The sequence below is a fragment of the Ammodytes marinus genome (assembly GCF_949987685.1).
Source record: "Ammodytes marinus genome assembly, chromosome: 16".
NCBI lineage: Eukaryota > Metazoa > Chordata > Actinopteri > Uranoscopiformes > Ammodytidae > Ammodytes > Ammodytes marinus.
Genome location: NC_137220.1, coordinates 15,693,649 through 15,718,791, shown reverse-complemented (window position 1 = coordinate 15,718,791; position 25,143 = coordinate 15,693,649). Strand labels below are relative to the sequence as shown.

The following is a 25,143-nucleotide window of genomic DNA, read 5'->3' as shown; positions in this document are numbered from 1 at the left end:
CCAAGCCTCACAGCGCTGTGATGCATTGGGCCTTCTACCTGCCAGGTGTGTTAAATAGACATTATGTTTCCTGCTGACAGAGACTAAATGAATGACCTGTTGTGGCACTGGTACTTACTCAAATTAAAATGTGCAGATCCTGAGGGAATGAAAAACCATACTGATCAACTAGGCTGACTGGGCAAGTTTACCCTTACATTTAAAAGATTTGGTCATGTGACGCGTATTTGATTCAGACAGTTTCTAAAATGTACTTATCATGAGTCGTTTGAAATAGTGGTTGAAATTAATTCATTTTGCCACAAGCTCACATGGCTTGTTCGTAGTTCTGAAACACTCAGGATGTGTAGACTCTGTTTTAAGAGACAAAGTGGCATTTTTGAAAATGCAATTATTTGCTTCAATACTAAGAGTATGATGAGAAGATTTATACCACTCTTATTTCTGAACGTATGTCAGTATGAAGCTATCTCTAGCAGCCGGTTAGCTTAGCTTAGCAGAAAGTGTGGACGCAGGTGGAAGCAGCCAGGATGAACCGACATTGAATGGATAGACCCTATGTGGTCCGATATCGCCGAGTCTAGTGACACGTTTTGATGGAATGATGGTAATAAACACAACGCCGTAATCAATTAAGGCATTCTCACATCTAAGTGGTTGAGTGCATTGTGTGTTTTGCCGAAGTGATAGTATCATCCGTGGCTCAGTTTGGTCTGTATGAAAACCTTTGAAGGACTGTCCTCTTCTGTCGTCCATTACTAGGATCAACGTGGACGTTTGACCGGGGCTAGTTGGCACACTTTTTACTCTAGTGAGAATTGCTCATCACCTATACATCTTTCAATAGTCATTCCTACATTACATTGAAGCTTAAGTGTTGGCTTGAAATGTGTACCCCTCACTTTTTCTTACTTATTGTAATAAAGAATAAATTAATCATCAGTGGAGTGCACTGGGGTGCAGTAGCCTTGGCAGCTGGTCTAGTTTGGGATGCACTGGGTTGTTTTGATTTTGTTGCCCTTTTTTCTTTTGCATGTTAGCTGCCTTTTCCTGCTCTATTCTTTCCTTCTCTGGGGTGTCACAATTTCTTTAGTTATTGGGTTCCTTTTCTGGCTGCAGCCTTTGGAAAACATGTGACAACCAACCTGCCAAAAAATGTGACGACCAACCCCAACTTGAATTTCTTGCTAGCATCAAGGCCAACAGCCATCTGACAACTAATTAGCTTGCTCACAACAATCTAAACTATAGCTTACCCTTCACACTTTTTTAGAAAAAATACTGACGAGCTAAATATTTTCAATTTGACATGAAAAACACAAACAGTCCTCTCACCTCAAATTCATCAGTCTAACTCCAAGGAAGACGGTGACCTCTGATCCCAATTCTGGATATTTAAATACCAAAATTTCACAGACAGCGCCTTCTGGTTCCGAGATATAACAATTGTGACAACCAACTCATGTGACATATAACCCAGTTCTCCCCTACACACAGGTGGACATTGTAATGTCCATAGTTTGTTATAATGTGATTTCTTATGTCCTTGAATCATTCAAATTTCTCAGTAACACAGTGAGGGTTCATTAACTGTTAGTTAATGCTGAGTCAATGCTTAATAAGCATTAATTAAGCATTGACTAACTTAATAGCATTAACAAATAATTAACTATCAATTAGGAAATGTACCCTTATTGTGAGGTGTTACCAATTTCTCAAATTATGTTATTTAATAATTTACATTACTCACTAGGGAACGCCGCCAAGTTAAGTTGGAGGCATTGGGTTCAGGGAGTGAACTAGTAAAACAAGTGGGTTCAGAAGTTATTACAGAGTCAAGTCTTTTGTTGAGCATTATTTCATAAACTTTACAGACATGTAAAATGTTGTTGTCGGTGAGCTGGAGAGCTGGCAGCCTGCAGTGTTAGACACATTCTGCCTCATATTTTAATGGCACCATGGCAACAGTGCAGGATGGAAATGAGGGTAAATAGGCAACTGATAGAGACGCACTAAAATGTCTAACACCTGCCCGATCTTACCCGCCAGCTGGGTTGTTTGGTTGGCCACTTTTTGGACAAGGCTGCCCCCAGCATAACTCAACACAGGACCGCGGATGAAGTTTCATTGTATATCATCGATAAAGGCAGCAAATAATGAGTGTTGCTCACATGTTTTTATGGCCAAGCAAATCAATCTCTTTAGGTATATAAATTTCACATTCATTTAAAAAAAAAATTCAGCTTCTGAATTCAAATCACCCTCTACATAGCAGGGTTTTTTTTCTTTCTATCTCTCTCTCCGATTCTATCATATTAAGATGCCTAAAAGGCAAATTGCATTGCAGAATAGCTGATGAAGTGCCAGATACATTTCATTAAACTCCAATGAAATAAAGTAATAAAAAGAGAGCTAAAAGGAACACAATGATAAAAGGAACCATTCATCATTTGAAAAGCCCGAGTGCTTCATTGGCCTGATAGTAAACAATGAGATCTCACTTGAGCTTCCATGGGAGATATTCAGAGGAGGATTCTGCATTATGAATCCTGAAAAAATTTATCCTATATGCTAATATTTTTCCAATTCATTGATATAATCAAAACACAATAGCTCTGTAAGTGCAGTGATTTAATATGGAACTCCAAAGGCAGAACCTGCATTAATCTTTCTTCACTGGCGGCCAAAGTGTGTTTTCCTCTACGCTGCTGTTCGCACATCAGCTGTGCTGTTTGCATAAAACACTCGAAAGAAGACGAGAAGCTATTGATTCAGTGCTCTCTCTGTGAATTAAAATCCATTGGCCACCATCAGAAGTCAGACAATTTGGTGACAAGCCTGTAAGGTGACACTGATAACTGCACCCAAGGGACCCCGAATGCGCTCAGACAATCCGCCTCCTTGGCCCCGGATGACCAGTGATCCGGCGTCTGCTTAATCCATTGTTTGACATATTGATGTAGTTATCACTAAAAATAATGAAATCAATTTTTCAAAGTTGTCACCTGTGATGTATTAGGTAATTGATTTTAATGTGGGGGCTTGTGGCATGAGCCTTTCACAATTACGCTAATGAATATGTCAACTTTGATTTACCATCAAATGCTCAGTTCCTGTAATTACAATGGTTTGGTTCTGTGGACGCTCACACTCACACACACAAACACACGCTCTCTGCAGCTAACCCACTGTTTCTTCATCTGTGTGCACATCTGTGCTTGCAGGTGGAGCCGTACCTGCCCTTCGAGTACACCTGCGAGGGGATGCTTGAAAGAGTTCATGCCTACATTCAGAACCAGGTGGGTCTTAACACTGCATTGCATCAGCAGGAATGCTGGTAAGGGTTATAATAAGGGGATGGAAGTTATTTGAACATGCATTATGTTGACTCCCTGCCGATTAGGTTGGACAGGGTTTGTGATGTTTCTTGAAGTGAAGTATTTCTTGTATCAATCGAAGTGCCAAAATAAATTTCCTTAAGAAAGATACGTAAAGGTGTAGTCAGGCATCATGGAGAATACTTGTTGTCAAGAACTTTTTTTTTTGTTAAAATCAGTGAATATCATGATGCGCTACCTGTCCGTACTGTGTTTGCCCTGAAAAAAAACTCCTGTGTTAATACACAGCCTATAGGTTCTGTAAACAGGCATGTTGCTAGCTAAGGGCCCCCTTTGTTTACATATCCTTTGTTTACATACCAAATCCAGAATTGCTGACTCCACCTTTAATTTGCTTCTAAGTTAAAGTAATTCCCATTAAGCTGTATACAGTGTTACTGCGTTTTGTTTGCAACCAGTAAATGCATAGCCGTTCTCGGCCTACTGGTTTGCTTCCTTGGGCTATTTCTAGTCTGGACCATGCTACCTCAGGTGTAACAACACCTGACAAACATCAACTTTTTCCAACCACTTAATCTGTCAGAATGTGTCTTGAAGGCAGTGAACACAATATTTGAATGAGGTCCTGAAGCAATACATGGGAGCACTAGAAAGGAAGACAAAAGGATGCGCGTGTTCACCTCTGCTCATTAGCCTAGCCTTCATTGTGAGGCATCTTGGCTTGTTTGCTGACAGGAGGGGAAATTAATTGTCTGCTTTGAAGCCTGAACAGATTTTGGAGGAGCTTGTTGTTGCATTTTGGATCCTTGTTCCTGAACCAACCCTCTGCATTCGCTCAATTGATTCAAAAGCATTTGTCATTTGTCCATCCCTAGCAACAGATACACATCATCTAAACCACACTGTATCAGTCAACCCATACAGATACTTAATGTCCCCTTGCTCAAAGTAGGGCTGCAACTATCGTTTATTTTAGTACTCGAGTGCTCTATTGATTAGTCGGCCAATCAGCCTGCGGCCCGTCTAGCTGGTTTAATATGCAAGTATGCTGTTCATACAACTGCTATGTTCAACACTTCTGTCAGACCCACCAACCAAGAAACAAAAGGTCACAAAGTTGAAGTAAGTCGCCCATGAAGTCTCATAGAAATCCACAGATCGATAATATTAACACAAAAATGGTCTTCGCTATACAATCCAGAATAATACTTTTAGTCCAAAACATGTTATCACGTCCATAAAACCCCACAGACAGTAAATGAGATTGCAAATGTGTTGATTATTTAACATATTTCCCTCATAACTCACGGTCTCAAGTAAACATCGACGGAATCTCTGTTTGTAAATGTCTGCTAAAACCTTACTTTTTAATTGACACCTCACTTGAGCCAAAAGGAGTGTCAATGTTCTGTCCACGGCCTACAATGGCCAACGAGAGTCAGGTGTGTGCACAGCATAAGCAGGTTATCCCACAGTAATAATCATCAAGCAGTTAAAGCATATGGCCTCTAGCTGCTGAATTGTCTCAAGCAATTTGTAAAGGCATCATATACCAACATTAAACTATCTTTATACTTTGTTTGGCCACATACCTGATGCCTGACTCAAAGTAAAATCTTCCCTCTGACTTTTGCGTGCATGTTTGTTCAATTGGCCGTGTGTGCATTCTTCCACACTGTGTGTGCCGCTGCGTCAGGAAGCCGGGATGGAGAGTCGAGGGCATCTCCTGGAAGCAACAATCTACTGATGTTGATTCAATCAATATATCTGTTGTTTTGCTGGACAGGCGGTGCGCAAAAACACCATAAATAAAAGCTTCTTTACAGGAGGCCAAACCTTGTATGTAGTGTGCACATGCCTGGCAGCCACTGTATATGATTGTGTGGAAACGTAGCCTTGAATCAAAGAATTTGTATCAATGATTTTTTTGTGATCAAGTTACTGAAGGAATTCTTTCAGCCACAGCTAAACGTCTGGTTTTTGTCTACCCTGACATGTTTGATAAATAAATTACTGAGATTATATAACTTAATTAAAATGCCATTTGATTTTTAGAACAGCACAAGTTCCTTATCTTCTAAATTCAACAAGTATACCGAACTTCTATTTAAGAACTTCCCTTTTCAGGGGTTTCTTAGTTTGCTTGGCCACACTATTTATTCCTCGGCTTCGCTGCCAGTGTCAGCCATTACATTCTCTGCACCAGGCGCCAGCTGCAAGTTTAGTAGACTAGCACGGTGACTCATTTATTGTCAACGATGGTCCTCGAGGACAGTGATGAAAGAAAAATAACGCTCATACATAAAGACTTAGACTTGATGTCCAACCTTTTTCTCAAATTAAAATGGGAATTATTATTCAGTAATAATTGCAGTAATTTTTAGATATATGTTATCATCCTATGGTGTGTGTGTGCGTGTGTGTGTGTGTGTGTGTGAGATAATGTATATAGTATATAAAGGAAAGGAATCGTATGATCCTGTGCTTGCTTTGCTCTGACACCATCTCTTCTCCCGCTGTCAGACACACACACAAACACTTGCAAACACATGACTGCCCGGCTGTACAGGGTCAGACTCTGCTTCCTTTTCCTTTTTCTCTTCCACCTTTCTCTTTCCTGCTTTCAGACCTCTACAATTTTTATTTCTAACTTCTCGAGTCTCTCTTAACTTTCCCAACTTTCCCTCACATCGATCCTCTGGCAGAGATCTAGTTCCTTTGTGACCCGCAGCGCATACAATATACTTTTTAGAAATGCAGTCACTTCCCCTTCAACCATTGTCTGGGTGACTATATGATAGCCACAGAAAAAACACCAATAATGCATTCAACACATTCTAAACTTTTACCTGTTCCATTTGATTTATTGTGTACCTGCAATTGGAGATAAAACATTCAACTAAAAAAATTTGAGAATGTGGCTGGCATTTCTCATTTAACTCCAGAGATAATACAGGTGGAATGTATTGCTTTTTTTCAAACAAACAAAACACAGTGGTGCAGTCATTCGTTTGTATTATTTTTTTATTAGACAATTAGTGAGGACAGTCATCTGCAAGAGGTTGTGGGTTCGGCGTATAGAAGTGGAACAACAATAACATATATGATCCAACTTGACAAGATAAATGGGAGGCATTTGATTGGATGGATAGACATTAAACCTACTGTTGTCACCATCAAAGGAATGTCTGTGTGTAAAAAACATTTGAAGCCACAGAAGATATGTTGACAAGTCGCAGTAGAAAAAGCCTTTGCTTTTGGCATGGTGCATGCTGGCTCTCTGTCACACTGTTTTGGCTTACTGGGAGTAACTCATCTCTCCCAGTGGGTCACTGCCACAACGCATCAAAAACAAACACATAAACAAAACCAGACTTTGCCACCTATGATTTATTTAATGTGTGTGTGTGTGTGTGTGTGTGTGTGTGTGTGTGTGTGTGTGTGTGTGTGTGTGTGTGTGTGTGTGTGTGTGTGTGTGTGTGTGTGTGTGTGTGTGTGTGTGTGTGTGTGTGTGTGTGTGTGTGTGTGTGTGTGTGTGTGTGTGTGTGTGCGTGTGTCTGCATTAAAGAAGATTTGTGGATTTCAAAAAAGAAAATGTAGATCTGGGAATGCAGCAACTTCACTAAAAGGGAGTCAAGTTTAAGCCAACACATTCAAAAAATCCATTCTGGTATAGTCATGCATCACATGCAATATTTAAAAACATGCAATGATTTATAAAGGGAATTCAAACCTAGTGTGAATGAGAATAAGAATGTGGGACTTTCTCACAAGCCCTACATGCAAAACCAAATACATGCACATGGATAAAATAAAATAGTACAGATAGAAGCATCTCCACTCACCTCTCTGCCCTTATTACATACCTCTGTGTATTCCTGATAAGCTTGCCTGTGTCTGTGTGTGTTTGTGCGAATGGTAGTGTGGCAGAAAGGGACACATTCTCAGCCTGGTTATTGCCTGCGGGCACTAGCCGCCTGTTTTAATAAACCGGTCTGGAGGCCAGTGGGACATGTCAGGAGAAATGTTATTACCTAGGTCTTATGAATAGCCCCAGCTGGAGGGGCAATCTAATCAGGGCTTTCACCGGAGCCTATACAGTACCTCTGCCTCCACACCTCATTTATTATTGGTTGGGTGGCATAACTGCATTCGTAATATTATTTCCTGGATGATTGACAACGACTTGTCAGTTGTGATGAGCAACCTTTATGTCGTAATGGTGATTTCATTGTATCCTGAATCATTCTTCAAGAAGCTGTATGTGCTGGAGCGTAAAATGTGTAATTTGTCATTGGGAGTGTGGTGTTTTTTATTTATGCTGACGGCTCAAAGTGTTTTCAAATATAACGCAGATAATAAATTCTGATCTGGGTCATTCAATGCAACAGCTTCTTCCCCCAGGCCATCGGAATCTGAACACACACACACACACACACACACACACACACACACACACACACACACACATATATATTTATTATTCATAACTGGTTGGGTTTTTGTTGGTCTTTTCATTTTAGTCTGATGTCGAAAAACAAAAACAAAACTTTTTTTTACTTTGATACTACTATAACTTTTTAATGTTGCTCCATACAGTATGTCTAATGGTAGAAACAGTATTTTTTTTTACAAAGATAACAATGAAGAACCTTGAACTTTGAAAACTATCTTCACCACCTGCAGGACTTTTGTTCCCCCGAAGCTCCATTTCCTCCGGCCAACTCGTCTGGCACCTGGCTCAACCCTTTCGTCCTCCTGCCTAACTCCACCCTCCTGGGCTGGGCCTCCAACGCCAGCAGCGCCCCCACCTCCTGGCCCCCGCTCAGCGCACTGCGGCTGCTGGCTTCCAGGGAGGGCCAGTCCTGTGTAGGGGCGTGTCAGAAGGCGGGGCTAGTCTGTGAACCCGCCTTGTATCGTTTCATCAATATAAAGGAGGCCTTCAGCGCGTAAGATTGGTTCCTTCTCTGGGGATAATGTGTTTAGTGAAGATGCAGTGTGTCTCCTAATAACAACCTGATAAAACATATGCTGTTTTTATTTTATTTAAAGGTGGAGTCAGTGATTCTAGAGGAATGCTTGTTGTCAAAAAAAAGTAATCGGCCTGAACAGTACAGTGTGCGAACTGAAAAAAAAATCTCCATTCTTAATACACAGCCTACTATATACAGTAAATGGGCAGGTTGCTATAGCTATGTTGGGCCCCTTACGGACAGGTAGCAGATTGTGAGGATATATTCACTGAACAAGCATTCTCCAGAATCGCTGACTCAACCTTTTAAGGATAATACCTTTTAAACAAAATAAAACCACTTGGGTTCCTACCCAATGCACCATCCTCACTATTGATGATTATGTGAAATTTCTTGTCAGGACCATCTTGGAAAAATAAGAGGAGCTTATCCTGCAGCAACATAACTGTGACTGACTGTCATATGTCATGTCTCATTTGCACTTTTACTTTTGAAATCATGCAGCAGCAAAAAGTAAAGGAGGCACGCGCTCACCATTTTCCTGTAATATTTATCTTTAATTCCTCAAGGTCCCAGAAGCTGTGGGGCACTGAAGCAAGAATATTAAATATATGAGTGGAATAATTGTTAATACCCTTTTGCACTCTTGCCAACAGTCGTATCAAATATGTAAGTGTTATGTTGGTTGGATGATAATTGATATGTGCATATAACTAAACAGTCATTGTAGTTTCCTGCTTAAAGGGAATAGTTCAACATTTTAAATGTCTAGCTTTTTGAATCACTCTACGTCTCAAGAAAAGGTGACAAACCATTCCTGTAACTGTGCGATTTAGCACTGGGCGTAGGTCAATCATCTAAGTTAGCTTAACTCAAAACATGGAAGTCAAAAGATAAACTTTACAACATCACTTGACTCTCCTGTGTGCTTGTTGGGACTTGTTTATTGACCACGTTATGTTGCGCTATATATGTTTACACTTTGTCATTTTAGAATCAAAAACATACTGGAAGGAAACTAGCCATCACGGCAGTTCCTGGTTTCTTTGCAGTATGTATTTAATTCTAAAATGACAAAACGTGTAAAAAATATAGTATGGTAACTAGACAAGTCTCGACAAGTACCCTGGAGCATTTAGTGAGGTTGCAAAGTTCATCTTTTGACTTGCTCCCCTTGACTACCAGTGTTTGAGCTAAGCTAGCCTGGATGAGCGATCTTTGCCTATTTCTATATTAAAAGTGCACACACACTTACAGGAACAGTTTCTGTCGCTTTGTCTTGTGCCGGAAAGTGAGGCAAAAAGCTTGAAAATGAAAACATTTTGAATTATTCCTTTAACCATGTCTCCTCCTCCTCTGTCCTTGTGTTTCCAGGCTGGACTTCCAGTGTGTGGGCCTGGAGTCTGAGGTGAACCACCTCTTCCCGGCCTTCTCAGCAGAGCATGCTGAATGCGGCCTGCAGCAGGATCCACTGCTGTTCAGCTGTGCCGGCTCCAGTGGCAAACACCAGCGCCTTTGCCCCTGTAGGGACTATCGTAAAGGCCAAGTGGCACTGTGCAAGGATTGCCTATGACCTGAAGAAAAGAGACTATTTTTCTAATACTTGGCAAGTTCCCACAAGACTTATTTTTCTAAAGGGAGAGAGGGTGTGTGTGTGTGTGTGTGTGTGTGTGTGTGTGTGTGTGTGGTGAACAGTTCTTTAATACGTAAACAGTGACTTTGCCTCCCTTACTTCTGACCAAGGACTGGCTGCCAAAAAAGTAGGTAAGATGGTATTACCTCTCAGGGAACTGCATGATTGTACTTTGAATCAGGTGGGTTTGAAGGCCTCACTCTGAAGGTTTACATAGCTGCATTGGGGGCGACAATGCTTTACAAAAGTTCTGTGGAAATTTGATGGTGAGTATGATCATTTGACGAATGTGTGAGCTTGGTGAAGAACTCCGAGCAATCAAAAGCTTGATTATGAAAACAGTTGCAAATGCTTGGAAATCACAAAGTGTGTTTACTCTGTGTTGTGTGAATACCCACTGTATCATAGTGGAGTTTGGATATTTGTACTAGATGCACCAAAAGCCAGTTTGAGATGTACAATTTTACATGTCCTGTAATGAATATATTTGTACACATGTTTAATAAAACACAGAGGGGGAAAAGATGGTGCTATTATGTATGACTGGGAGTGTGTTGAAATTATTCTAAATGATTTTCTTTCCTTTTTTAAATAGGACTTTTCAACTTTAAAATACCATCAATCTTTAATGGTCAATTTCACAAAGCTAAGTGTGGGGAAATATCCTAATTACTTCTGTGATTTATATGCAAACAGTGCTGGCTCAGACTCATTACTTTTTAAGCAGTCTAAAAGTAGTGTTTGTGTTTCCAGAAGTGTGTAAGGTACTATGTTTTGTTTTAATTCATTTGGCTCTTGTTTAGCTCTAACTAAAGCAGATAATTGTATACATTGCAATAACTGCACAGTGACTGATGCGTGGCAGCAGCAGATAAAGTCACAGCACTATTTTTGTAAATCGCTTATCAATGAAGTGGCATTGTATGGGCGAAAGGGTTTAAATTACAACTTACGACAAAACTCACATGCCCACATGTATATTGAAACATTATTGGTTTATGTTATTGTTCCTCTTCCATACAACTTGTACTGTTAGTTATGGGGGAATAAAATCCACAGTCCTCTTCAAAACTTTAGCTTGAGCTAATATGAGGCTTAGGCAAGTTAAATAAAGGAGAGAGGACACTTTCAAAACTTACAATGCGTTACAAATCGCATATTCATATTTTTTTTGGTCATGAAAAAAATTGTGCTTAGTTCATCATGATTTCAACACTTGGTATTTAACAAAACACACGTGTATTGGTGTGACTGGTCAGTTGTTTGGCCTGTGTCTTTAACTGACTTACCCAATGAATAAGACATGATCATCAGTAATAACTCAAAGATTATGATGATAGAAATAGCTGATGTATTAATGAATGGATTGTGTTAAATCATGCATGAGATACCATTAATCCTAGTACATTTTCTAAACCAGACTGCTGAAGCCTCACATCAGCCCTGGTTGTCCTTTTAGAAACTGTGCCCCCCCCCCCATCTCATAAAATAAAACTATAAGAAAGATATATCTCCATGGCCAGTAATGAGAGGCAAAACAAAAAAAACATGAACTGTCACTGTACAATCGTGCATTCGAGCGTTGTAATGAGATAGAATTGAAAGAAAATGGGAACTGCATCAGGGTAAAAGGACAGCAGACTTGACATCTTTAGTCCTATAGATGTAGAGCACAATGGGTTCATTTTAAAGCCTCGCAGCATGGTGTACAGATATTTGAAACATAGAGGGAGTGCATGAAATCTGCATTGTGGTTTTTAATGTGCCAAGCTAAAGCATTTCCTTCATGACCTATGCATGTACCCAATTAATTATTGCTTTCCTCCTCAACATTAAGCCCAGTACTGACTCTGCTCACTGCAGATGGACACACATATCGAAGTTTGCGTTGTGTTTCATCACATTGTCTGAGCTATTTGTAATATTCAGATACATTTAATGATCAAAACCTTTACAGTTACATTTCCCATGTTATATGAACTAATTTGGTTGTATTTGCGTGGGTCTCATGAATGAAAACATTTAGTTAAGCTGACTATTCAGAGCTATTTTAAAACACCTTTACATATCGGCATCGGCGCAGAACTGTCTGCAATGTCTCCAAAGGCATTAATATGAGAGCTGCTGCTCCACTGAAGCCGAAAGCCCTTCACTATACAGATAAGACCAAATTTAATGAGACATCCTCAAAAGGAAAGTTGGAATTTTCTATTTTTCATTTAATGATGGTGCTCTTGTCTCTGGCTGATAGTGAGGAGCACTGCACACTATGCCTATGTCTCTTCTCCTAATTAAATAAATATATTATTATAATCTCTGAATTAATATTGAACTTTCACGTGTTCCTCTGAAACCAAAGGATTTTTTTTTTTTAATGGGGTATAGCGCGTCAGTCACAAAGGATTTGAGGCTTTTATGGAAAGAGTTCAATTGCAGAACAATAACCTCTCAGACTTATAGTTATAAAGAACAAGAATAATACATATCTTCAGTTTTTTGAATTTTTTATAAAACTTGTTCTGCTTTAACCACTTTCTAAGTATCATTCGTTTCCTTTTTTTATGGCAAAACACTTCAAAAGTAACAAAGTGGGAGATTCTGCTGGTATGTACCCCTCAAGGATGGTTCAAATCCTGCAGTTAGAAGTGTTTTTTAATGGCAGTCTGTGGATTTGGTCCTTACAAGACGGATACCTTGGGACTCTTTGTTCCAGAGAAACTGCTCAGTGGTGACTATTTTAGCAGGTAGCAAGAGTGAATTTAAGTGGAAGAGAAGTTTCTTAAACAACCCCTTTCTATGTAATTAGCTGTGGCAAAAGTTGCTTGGCAAAAGAAAACAGTTGCCTTATTACTACTTATTGGGATATGTGCAAAAGTCCTTTGTTTTACGATGTGCCAATAGGATCCCTCTCTCGGTAGGCAGATTAAGCAATTATCATCAAATTAGTTTTACACTTATTCTCTGAGATGTCTCTCTCCTGTCTTACTGTAGGGAGGAGTGTACCAATAGATTTGTTTCAGGCATGATAGCATTGTTGCTAAGTCGGTCCAGTGCATACACATGCAGATGGGACAGTCTTATTGGATGGGTTTCCATGAAATTGTATAGCTAGGGACTTTTGTGGTTCCCAGAAGATGAATCCATATACCTGTGTTGAGCCCATGACTTTTACTCTGCCGCTTTTGTAGTTGGCAGTTAAGTGTCTTGGTAACTTCTGGATGTATCACCATGAAATTTGCTACAGACATTCATGTTCCCTTTGGTGAACATTTGGCTGGAATCCATTATGCTGGATTCAGACTACCAAATATATTTTTGACTTTGACTTGTGTAAGACTTGACCGAGAGACATGCAGACTACAAACTGGTTTGCTACAGTTTTTTTTAGTGAACTAACTTTGGGGATAAAGAACATACACAACAAGAAGTAGTCCCTCAAGGGATGGAGGGAGGGAGGGAGGGAGGGAGGGGTAGGTAGACCGAGTTCACCTGCATCTGTTATTTGTTTCTAAGAACACTTTAACCCGTTAATAAGTTAAAGTTTGTTTCCGTTGCAGGTGAAAGAGACGGTGGCAATGACACTGTGATATATGGCATGGCGGGCCGCCTTTTCTAAAGAGAGGGGTCATGCCGACTAAGATTAATTACTTTTCTCTCGTCACCGCAGGAATCTTCATTCCTCCTGCCTCACAATCGCCTCCTCTCCAATGCCCTCACCTCTCCCTTACATTCTGGTGCTCTCTCTCTCTTTCTTTCTCTGTCTTTCTCTCTCTCTCTCTCTCTCTCTCTCTCTCTCTCTCTTTTATTCTTTTTTTTTAACTGAGAACTTCTCTTTACATTTTAATAATGCAGTATATTTGATACAACTTTCTAATCTTTTCAATTCTCTCTTCCGCTCGCTCTTGTGTATGTGCCTCTTTGTTATGGCTGACAGAGTGGAGACTATAGCCTTCTGCCTTCACACTCACTGCCCCCCCGACGCTGCCTCCCACAAAGATAAATACATCACACGTAATGACTCTGTGCCCTGCTCTGTGTGTGTTCGTGCGGGTGTATGCATACTGTATTGCCTTGCTTTTTCTCCATAATAATAGGTGTCTGAAAAACCAACACTCGAGTAGCCTTTATTTAATGGAGTGTGCCAGTTATGACTGGAAGCGGTTATGAGTGGAAGACGTATAAGTCCCTCAATTTGAGGGACCTTTTAATGCGTGAACTGTGGTGCACCAGGCTAGTGATGTGTATCCAGGATACTTTTTATTTTATTTTTTTGAAACTATGCAATCTAATAAAAATCGTTTATTTATCAGAAATAATGAAGAGAAGATGATTCTCTATTTCATTCCTCCTTTTCCTCTACCTGTTCAAGATAACTGATTACTCTTGTTTTTCGTGTCACTTTAAAACACTTCATTACAATAGCTCATTATGCAGAATCCATTTTTTCTCTTTTCACTCTTCTTTAGTGTTTGCAAGTCAATTTGAGGCTTAAAGGCCTACTTCACCGGTGGGAATATGAAGGTGTATTGAATTCTGAGATCCTATGTAGTATAAATGTAGCCTGGAAATCCAGACCCTGATATCTTGAACGATAGAGGGTCTGGCCACGATCAATAGTAATTTCCAACTCAAGGGGCGGCTCCTACTCGTGCATTTCAAATGCCACTGCACGCAGTTGGATAGCACTACAACCAATCAGAGCGATGCACAAGGTGACGTAAGCCCCTTTCGTTTAGCGAACAGCTGTTAAACTGTTAAATTAAACGTTTGCCGTTGTCGGTCGGCAAAACAGAACATTCCACTTACTTGCTAATGAAAGATTTGAGTGCCGTCTTCCAAATTGTTAAGTAAAGTGTCGAGGCCAAAGCAGTCACAAACTCACACAACATATCCGCAGCCATCTTTGATGTTTACTATCACGGCTTCGACGTCGCATGCACGTCACTGTCGTCATCCGGTTATGTCCTCCCCAGAATACCATATAAAGGGCTCTGGCGCGCCCATATTAGATAGAACCAATTGAAACCATAGCCAGATTTCTGGTTTTCTTGATGAAGCTTCAACGGAGCGTGTCCAGACCAACACGCGCAGCAAATTTAATTTGCCAGCGCCTAGTGGCAGGTCTGGGAATGCCAGGCTAGTATAAATGTGCAAAGAATAAATAAATTGGTTCATCCTAGCCTGAGAAAAGGCAGATAGAGTGTTTTATGGTCTCACTGTCTAACCCTACATTTGAAATGTAGGGTTACAGTGAGACCATAAAACACTCTGCCTTTTCTCAGGCTAGGATGAACCAATTTAAATTTGTTTTGCACATTTATACTACATAGGATCTCAGAATTTAATACACCTTCATATTCCCACCAGTGAAGTAGGCCTTTAATACTTTATCTATAACATTCACTGTTTGTAATACTTTGATTGGCCTAAACAAAGTGAATAAGTGACATAGAAACTTACAAGATGTTCGTGTGCTTGCTCTTTTTTTATTTCTTTTTGTATGTGTTATTTGTAAGTTGTATGTAGCACCTGAGGTAACACATTGCTCACCACTCACAGAGATCTCTGCCGCCGTACGATAGGGCTCTCCAGTCGACCGCTGTGAATGCTGCTTCAGTTTAACAGAACCAGAGGCATCACAGCTAGGTTGGTGTGAGGGGGCAGCGCAAACAGAGCATGTATCTTATCGCACATTGATATCTCAGCTGTACACCCTCAGAAAATAACCAATACATACACACAGACACACACACACACACACACACACACACACACACACACACACACACACACACACACACACACACTTCTGCTCGCTCTGTCATTCTTATATGTGCCAATTCATAGATTGCTCAAAATCAAATTATTAACTCAATCTATCTTTGTTGGGCATTATAGGCATACTTTTTTTTTTAACTCAATGGAGGTTTTATCCACCTGTTCAGTTAATGCAGAGCTAAAGAATAGTTTGATATTTCTGAAACACACCTATTTCCTTTCAAACATAAAATTAGATGGAAGGATGATACCACTATCTGTGTAATTGTTGAAAATAAGGCTGTAGGCTTATTTTCAACAATTAAACCGCCGTACACAAACACCCACTGGTCAGTGTTGTACATATCTTGTAGAATATTGAATTAGAAGCAGATTCTTTCTACTTTAAACGTCCCACATACTTTGAAATGTTTATGAAACATTCTCAATGTTCTTATGAGTCCTGGGGAATCCATTTTCACATGTGTTCAGGTTCATATACACAGTGTATATTGGCTGCCTTCCGCACACATATGGCCTCAATGCACTGCCTCCATAGTGCTTCATATTGGACATATCTGTATTTCCCTCAGTAATGCGTATAGCCATGGGATGCCACTCTGAACTTATTCTCATTTACTGAGTCATCCCATGGCTCCCACTGCCAGCTGGAGCCTCAGACAATCCAGGCTGCATCTGTCACAGCTGTCTCACTGTCAGCCCCTCAGTACAACTGAAAAAGGCCACTCCATTACTGAAGCACAGAAATATATATATATATATACAGTATATACGAACCAATCCAAGGAAAGTACTGGCAGCTAGGGAGAGAGGCTCGGTGACTGCATAGCTTCAGTCCTGACAAATAAGGTAGTAGAGGGGGATGAGAGAGAGAGAGAGATAGCCACATCCCTTATCAGTCCATCCGCCCTGGTGACCCTGTTGTCGGAGCGGAATGTGAAGCCGTTATAGAAGTGATCCAGAAGGACCGAGATGAATTGGTCACACGGGGGAGAGAAGTGGGGAAAAAGGCCAGCCGTTCTGCGATGAAAAATGGAGGTAGGGGAGGTTAGAGATGAGAAGACAAATGATTGGAAAGTAGAGAAGAAGGAAAAAAAGAATCAATGCACATGGATCAGGAAGTGAGGAGCTGAGGCTTTTTAAAGAATGGTTAGGGTGAAGTGGGAGAGAGAGATGATGGAAAAGGGAAAAGGATGTTGTGTGTATGACATTTTTTATCAAGGGCTTTCGCGGGCAACTTCAAAGGGAGCCTCTACAAACGCCATACTGAGGGTATACAGTACAAAAGCTCTCAAACAGGATTCATAAAGAAACATGTTTTCTTGGATCAGTGTCGTTAGGGCCCTGATGTAAAAAGTTTTGGGGAGAGATCAAAGGCACTGTGCAGTTCTTTTTTTTCGACAGCGTATTCTTATGAGTTATTTAGTGGAGTATGGATTGATTGATGCAGGAGGCGAGGGGGCTGCAAAGGGGAGGAAGACTGGTTGGGGGTTGGGGGGGGGCACGGAATGTGTGTGTGCAGGTTTCTCTACAGTATGGTTCTCGACGATCAACTGCAGATTAAGTAATGAAAAATTGTATTGAGTATTCTTCTTACACTTCGAAGGTCACACTGGAGCGACAACTGAAATACCTATACGTTTAAAGAGACACTGGGTAGGAATTTTGAAGGCTGGCGTGTGAACGAAGGCTGGTAGTGCCATAAAGCACCGCACATTCTCAGGCCGCATCCCGCTGCCAAAGTTACTGCTAAAAGCAGGCCGCTCTGTGCGAATGGCTCAGACAGCCTTCTCCCTGTTCACTCATATTGGATTATTAGACTAACCTTGACAATGTTTTATTAAGGTGGAAAAGTTACTTATTGTTGCTTTATTGGAAGCCACGGTTAAATTTGCTCCGAAAATCAGTCTTCAAGTTCTGACCATTCGACCCAACCCCTTTCTCAAACGGAGATCCAATCGTAGCTTAAAGGTGAAGTAAATTATACATTATGTTAATATACGTATGTGTTGAATCGCTCTATATTCATACAGTGATCACTTATATATTGTGCGTGTTTCATAACTCCGATCTCTGTCGCCCGCTCTGCATGTAATTGGCAAATAAACTTTTCTGGGATCCCACAACTAATATCCAATCGGAAGAGAGAATGCTACAAACTGGCACGTCTCACTGCCGGTGCACGCGCAGGGCGACAGATGGGTGATGGTTTATGCGCCTATGATGGCAGAGCATGTAAATATCCTTCCCAATGTCTGTTTTGATGGTTTTTATCATGTTTTATCGTACATCGTACGGATCTGAGATGATGCTAGATAACTCGCTGCTTGAAGACCGCAGGGCATTAATGTGGTGACGTAGGGACGAGGGAGGGGACTGCTAACTGCAGTCAGTGACAGGAAGTTAGGTAAACTGACCATTCCGCTTACTTCACCTTTAAGAACGGTTACTTGGCAAAGCAATCCTATCAAGATTGGGCTTTCCCGTTCTATAGGCTTTTTCGTTTAACATTTACAAGATCAGAAATAAAAGGAAAAAGGTGTACGGAATTGATGGAATTCATCTGCTCTAAACAAAAGCTGCAAATGCCAGCGTGCCCGGCTAACTAATAACTTGCTTTTAACAGTAGAAACCAAAAAAAGGAAATGGGCATGCCACCATCTGACTATGTTATTAAGGTCATATTAAGAAAAAAAATACCTTTTTGGGACTAAAAATGTCAATCTATCCTTCTCTTTATTTGGTTTGGGGCACTGACCCACTCTGTAGCTATAAAGTCACTCGTCATTGCCATTTGGAGGACGATGACTCAAAGTGGAATGTTTTAGCTCTTGATCATCAAAATGATTACATGTAAATCTAGAAATGAGCAGCCTGTACACAGTATGTTTGCATTCATTCATTCTGGAGCGTTTGGGAAGATGTTTTCTCTGACAGCTTATCGCCCGGCTTCTTCACATGTTGACGTCCCGTAGGCGGCACATGGCCCTTTGCCAAAAATGAACATCCTGTGTGGTAAATCATTAAGATGTTTATCCACCATTAAAGATGTTTTTTCTTCCCCCCCCCGAAACGCTTGAGACGAGTGCCACCGCTCACTTGTTAGAAGGGGAGAGACGATCTTTGATGAATGATTCATCGCTCGGCTAATCAATTCCCCTGACTTCCTGTTTGTTGTTTGTGCAGAAAACCATGGTTGCGTTCCGAATCGCATACTTTCTACTATATAGTATGTAGAAAAAATTATTATATTGACGAACGGCCGAGCTAATCCCCGCTAGCATGCTAATGCCCATAGTCGTTGACGCATCCCTCCCATGATCCCTCCCCGTCACGACAGTAAAGGAGCAGTAGAGGTGTTTTGAGAATTGTACAAGAGCCCATGTTTAATTAAATGCTTTTGCTTTAGTTTCTTTGAGAGTATTGTGAGAATAATACAGGTCTGGTGCTGACTATGGGTTAAAGAAGAGTTATATTTGGTTAAGGCAGGCCTAGGTATAATTCATAATGGTTTAACAACAGTAAAGCAGTAATGATATACAGTGAATACAATGAGTAGTTCACCAGGTTATACAATTATTCAGTCTGGAGTAATATGGTGTTACTGAAATGTTATTTTGATGCTCTATGTCATTTGAGTTGATGCATTTATGCTTATCTTTACTTGCGTTTAAAGAAGTAATTCTACGCTTAAAAGAGACAGAATTTTCAGGGCTCAACGCTAAGGTTTTTTTGCCCGACCGGGCAAGTGGGTCTGAATTCTACTTGCCCGAAGTAAATTTTTACTGGCCCCTATATAAAAATGTTTTTATTAGTGGTGTAAAAATATTTGTTATATTCGCTCTTTATTTATAATGTATAAACTAGGGCTGTCAAATTAACGCGTTAATTTCGATTAATTAATCACAGAAAAATTAACGCGATTAAAAAAATTAACGCAGATTAATCGCACTTCTATAATGCCCTTTGATCCGGTGCAAAAGTGGTGCGGCGCTGCACCTGTAGCTTTTATATGTCCATGTTGCCGGGCCGGGCGCGCGGGTAAAAGGGAGAAATGTAAAGAGTGAAGCAGGGGAAAGGGGCCGACTCGAGGGCTCTATGGACGGTTTATGGGATGCTTCGGCAAATAAACATGAAGGTAGGAAGACATCTTACTTAATTCTCCGCAGTGTCCGTGCATTATTGATTTAGTGGGTGCAACAATGTAGGCTATAGGTTCAAAACAGTAGGCCTATCTCTCAATCTTCCTCCAATTTTGTTTGCTAGCTGTCTCGCACTTAAACGAGTGTGTGTGTGTATGTGTGTGTGTGTCAATATTTTTGCCTATAAGTAGGCTACGCAATGGTGGCAGTGCAGCGCTGTCTGTTGTGGGAGATGGAAAGTCGTCATTTGTCTGCTTGTTTTTTTGAGAAAATTCGGCGCTAGTTCATGTAGCCTATAAAGCTGGCTGAGGGGAGGAGACAGAAGTTACGAGAGACGGAGAGCGAGCTCGCGCGAGAGAGAGAGAGAGAGAGAGAGAAAGAGAGAGAGAAACAAACAGTAGTAGGCTATACAGCTGTTTATAAACAGGCATAAAGTGTCATATAAGTATGTGATTAATTTAGATTAATTAATCACAGAGCCTGTAATTAATTAGATTATTTTTTTTAATCGCTTGACAGCCCTAGTATAAACACATCATGGACAGTGTTATAGATGATCATACTGAAAGTGGAGGCTATTATTCAAATATTATTTGAGTTGGAACATTTGTAATTTTTTAGTTTCTAAACCGACAATAACTGCAAATGAGACGTGTTTTATTTCCCTACAGTCGAAATTGACAATTGAAACCTTTGGGAAAGCTTCTTGTAGCCTTCCCCTAAACCATGACAATGAACAATCTTTGTTTTTCAGATCTTTTGGGAGCTGTTTTGATGATCCCATTCTGTCTCACTTCAGCAGAGAGTCAAAGAGAAGTGCAACTTGCATTTAGGCACCTAAAATACATTTTCTCATGATTAAACAGACATTTCTATGAGGTTCAAGGCTTAACAACATAATCCAACCAACTTTGTGTTTAAAGTCATCAGTTTTACATGCTGTTACAGGCATTAAAATCAACAAAACCACAAGGGTACCCACATTTTTGCGCAGCCAGTTTTTCACATTTTATTTTATTTCATACAACCAAATACTGCCTTTCAAAAAATCTTTGTTTGGAAAACATCCCAGTACTTAGCGGTTCCTGGTAAATTAAAGACATACCACTTTTATATTTTTTTTGTGAAAGCAGAGTCAATTATAATGCCGGCTGAGAGGGGTTCCCAAACTTTTTCATATGACTGTAAATGTTTAGGCATAATTGTGTTTGTGTGTGTGTTCAATTGAATACTTTTCTGTCAGTCAGGGTCAACATATAGCCTATATGCACAAAGGTAAGCACTGCAGTAGGCCTATAATAATAAAAAAAAAATCCTCTCCTCTCCTCTAATTTTTTTAAACAATTAAAATGAATAGACTAAAGCCAACAAAATAAAATTTTATAACTATTTATAACAGAAGCCTATCTATATCAAAATATTTATATATAAAACTGTATTTTTAGTTATGCTTTATTTTATTTTAAACAACATCTTTTCCGACATCAGCTAGCGTTGCAAAGACTTTTATTTTGACGGACACAATTTGACCACGGTATCGACACAGGACCTCCTTCCTGTTTGACACCACGTGACTTGGTTTTTCGTTTTGAGCACAAAATCAAAAAAGGAATCAGCTGGCAGTAATTTCCTTCTTCAATTCAAATCGAAAATCGATCAAAGGTATCGGCAAAAACGAAAAACGGAGCACTTTGGGCAGTTATGTTCGTTTTTCGATTCAGACAAAAAACAATTCAGTCCGTAATTGGTTTGAAACCAACAGAAGTTTTACATTTTTTTAATTTTGATATCAATGAAAAAAGGAATTATACGATAGTACCCAGACCCTGCGTTCTATCATTATAAAATCGCTATTATAATGTAATGAATGAGGTTTTTCTTCCCTCAGTTTTTCCTCAGTCTTCCCTTGGCCCAGCTTTCCTGTTAATCCTAACCCTACATTTTTACTGAAGTGATGTCACATTAGTAAAATGTAGGGTTAGACAGTGATACCATAAAACATTCTTTCTGCCTTTTCTCAGGCTAGGATGAACCGATTTCAAAAATGTTTGCACATTTATACTACATAGGATCTCAGAGTTCAATACACCTTCATATTCCCACTGGTGAAGTAGGTATTTAAGGGGAAACTTTGCCAGTCTGACTTGTCTCTGTTTTCTGTGAGAATTAATTATCTGACCTACTGATTGTTGGAATGATCTGCGTGCTGGGCATAAATCAGCTATTTAGAAAAAAATTAAATGTGGCTGCCACAGTTATTTTTTCACTTAAGCCATATGCATGAGCAGGTTGTAATTAAGTGGAATTGTTTCCACATGCTGCTAGATCCTCGTAATGGTTGTATAATTATTGGAAAAGAGGGTGAAGGTAAAATCAGTGTTGGACAAAGTACTCAAACCCAGTCAAGGTGTAGATACTCCTGGTCAAATATTACTCAACTACAAGTGAATGTTGCACAGTCAAATATTTACTCAAGTTAAAGTACCAGAGGATTTGCTTTTTTAAAAAGTATTTAAGTATTCAAAAGTACACTTTTGCTAAATAAAGGCAAATGATGAACGTAGGACTCGGGTTCCAACAAGACAAAGGGAACACATTTTGAAGTGACACTTATTTCACAAAAAATAATGTTTATAAAATGACATCTTAATAATATTAAATCGCATAAATGTACAATCATGACAACATCACATGTTGTCATGATTGTCCACCACTTGGTAAAATGGAGCAGAGGTGTGTTTTTGTGTGTGATATCAAACAGAGCTTGGTGCTCATATGGCCTCGGGTTGAACAAATAAAGCGGTTAGGCATTTAACTGTCACATCCCCCTGCAGTAGTCTCCCATTTAGAATGGCCTTAATTGATCTCATTTGAACAGACGGACACGGGTGTTGCTTGGCTTGTCAGAGCTCACTAATTACATGTCACCTCCATCACAACAAAAGAAAAAACCTCGACTGAAATATCTTATCTTCACCTGCCAAGCTTGGCATATACGCTGAGACAGTCAACAGCTGGAATCGCATCGAATCGGATTCCATACTCTCTGGCATCTGTTCATACAAAAGAATTAATGTTGAAACAGTGTACATGTAGTTGTCTTATAACGATTCTTATTTCCTTTCCACAACTTCCAAACAAAGGTAATTTTTTTCAGTTTATAATATAACTCTTGGGATCCCGAAAAAAACCTAGACACCTGGTAAATCCAACATGCATACACGGCATATCCCATCATAACGAGCTGAAAACCTGCATCAAATAACTGTCATACACTGAATAAAGTATGTAGCAACAGAGTCTAGCCAAGATGATGCTACCAAACGAGTCCTTTTAAGAATAGCTTGAATTGGTTCTTCTTTCTCCAGCTGCCCAGTCAGTACTCTGCACGCTCACATCCTCCCTCATTTGAATACGAAAAGGGCAATGGAAGCATGACTCATTATGATTGATTCAGAGCAGATTGTGGGGAGACCAATTTGTCACATTGTGCCTCAAAGTGGGTAGCATTGCAATACGTCTTCTTAACAGTAGACAGAACCATAATAGATAGATATTGCTAACAGCTTTCCAAGCTTCCAACTCTGACAACATTGCTCTGATAGCCATGTGCCTATTATAGCACATTATCTCTGTGTGGAAAAACTGGGGAGCTTTATTTGTATATTTTCCTACACCTTGACAGTTTTGGCATGCTCTGAAATCCTTTCTGCAAAAAAATGAAATCCCAGGCAAAAATGCCTGCCTAACTGGAAGTAGCATGAACATGGCTTTTGCTGTATTTTTTTGTCAGGACAGTATTGTGGGATAGCTGGTTTCCTCCTTCATCTTGTTTCACTGTCTTGTTCCCTGTCTTCCATATCCTTTTCAATTCAATGTTGAAATGTGTCGCCCCTCAGATATAATTATTTTACCCGTGCAGCTCCCAGGCAATAATGTGATTCTCTGTCTTGCAGTGATTTTTCAGAAGGCTAATTCTCCCCACTCTGCTTGATGTTTCTTTGAACGAGTTTGCACTTCAAGAATATCTCTCTCTTCTAAGATGAGAGGCATGGCATTTCATAAATTACATCTCATTTCGCTTCCCTGTTTGTAATTTTATCCTTACTCGGTTTGATGTGGGTTTATTTATTTTTTCATTATTTTATACAGTGGATGGATGAGATGTATTTCATTACCCCTTGCATGTGCACTTGAGAGCCACAGTTATTGGTCAAAGTGTGACCGTGCTGATATACAAAGGGCTTGGCGCTGAAAAAAAGACTTAAAGGTGTCAACACGAGGTGGCACTAATGCTTATTTTTTCAAGATACATACGCATACTGATTAAGTAACACCGATTATTTTTTACAAAGTACTTATTTTTATAATGAACATAATATAAAATATATAAATATCAGTACATTGATCTAGGACGGACTTCAATCTATGCAGCAGATCCAGTCTTAATGGGGAAACAACAATAACATCTATTTTTATCAATCCAAGCCAAAACTCCCCTCCTGTTGTTGGTATGTTTAGCCCTTCCTTGCTTGTTTCCCTCTGCTTGAAGATAAGAACGTGCTGAGCAAAAGGAATAGTGCTTATTCCCCGGGTTAGTGTGGGTGGAGAAAGCCAGGGCACAAAATGATTTTGCGGTTAAAAAGAATAAAATCAAAATACAAAGATGATATCCCAGCCATTACATTTGTATTACACCAATTGCATTTAACAGTTGCACTATTTCTTCCCACTCCAATAACAAATCCCTCAGGTGCAGGTATGCTCGCACAGAACGCTTGTTAAACTGAAAGGAGCCCCGTTCTGCTTTCTGAACCCTGCAATTAAAAAGCTTTCGATTCGATTTCAATGGGGTTAGTCAAACATATACATTGTACACATATATTCATTTTGGTTACTTTAGCCTTCACACCAGCTGAGATCCAGAATAGCTCTTTGGTATACTTACACTGCAGTGCATGGCTTTCTGAAATGATGTTCATGTGCCAATGTCATTTTATTTTGTGAAATCCCCTTTCACCGACATTTCAACCCCTAAGCTGCTTTGACATTACAGTCAATGTCCTGTTGATGTGTTTTATATTGGCCCGTTATTGGTAACAGACTGAGGACCCCAAGTGGACTGTTGACGAACAACACACCCCCTTTGTGAGAGAGAAAATGAAATAGTGAATAAATAGTGGGTAAATGCGTGTTTTGCTATAATTTGCATGGAGGACGCCTTCAGCATTTTGATCATACATCTGTTCATGAGTAAATGTTAGCCTATAATCCAACAA

General features: G+C 39.9%; 1 protein-coding gene across 1 annotated transcript in view; it reads left to right on the top strand.

The window, feature by feature from the left end:
- mgat5b (alpha-1,6-mannosylglycoprotein 6-beta-N-acetylglucosaminyltransferase B) overlaps nt 1–9,884 on the top strand; it is a gene marked incomplete at both ends in the record, with an annotated part of 59,942 nt that extends 50,058 nt beyond the window's left edge. Inside the window, 3 exons of the mRNA XM_080044497.1 lie at nt 3,225–3,299; nt 8,025–8,287; nt 9,686–9,884. Coding sequence (XP_079900623.1) covers nt 3,225–3,299; nt 8,025–8,287; nt 9,686–9,884 — 537 coding nt within the window. The remainder of the gene's footprint in view (nt 1–3,224; nt 3,300–8,024; nt 8,288–9,685) is intronic.
- Between the last annotated feature and the right edge of the window lie 15,259 nt (nt 9,885–25,143).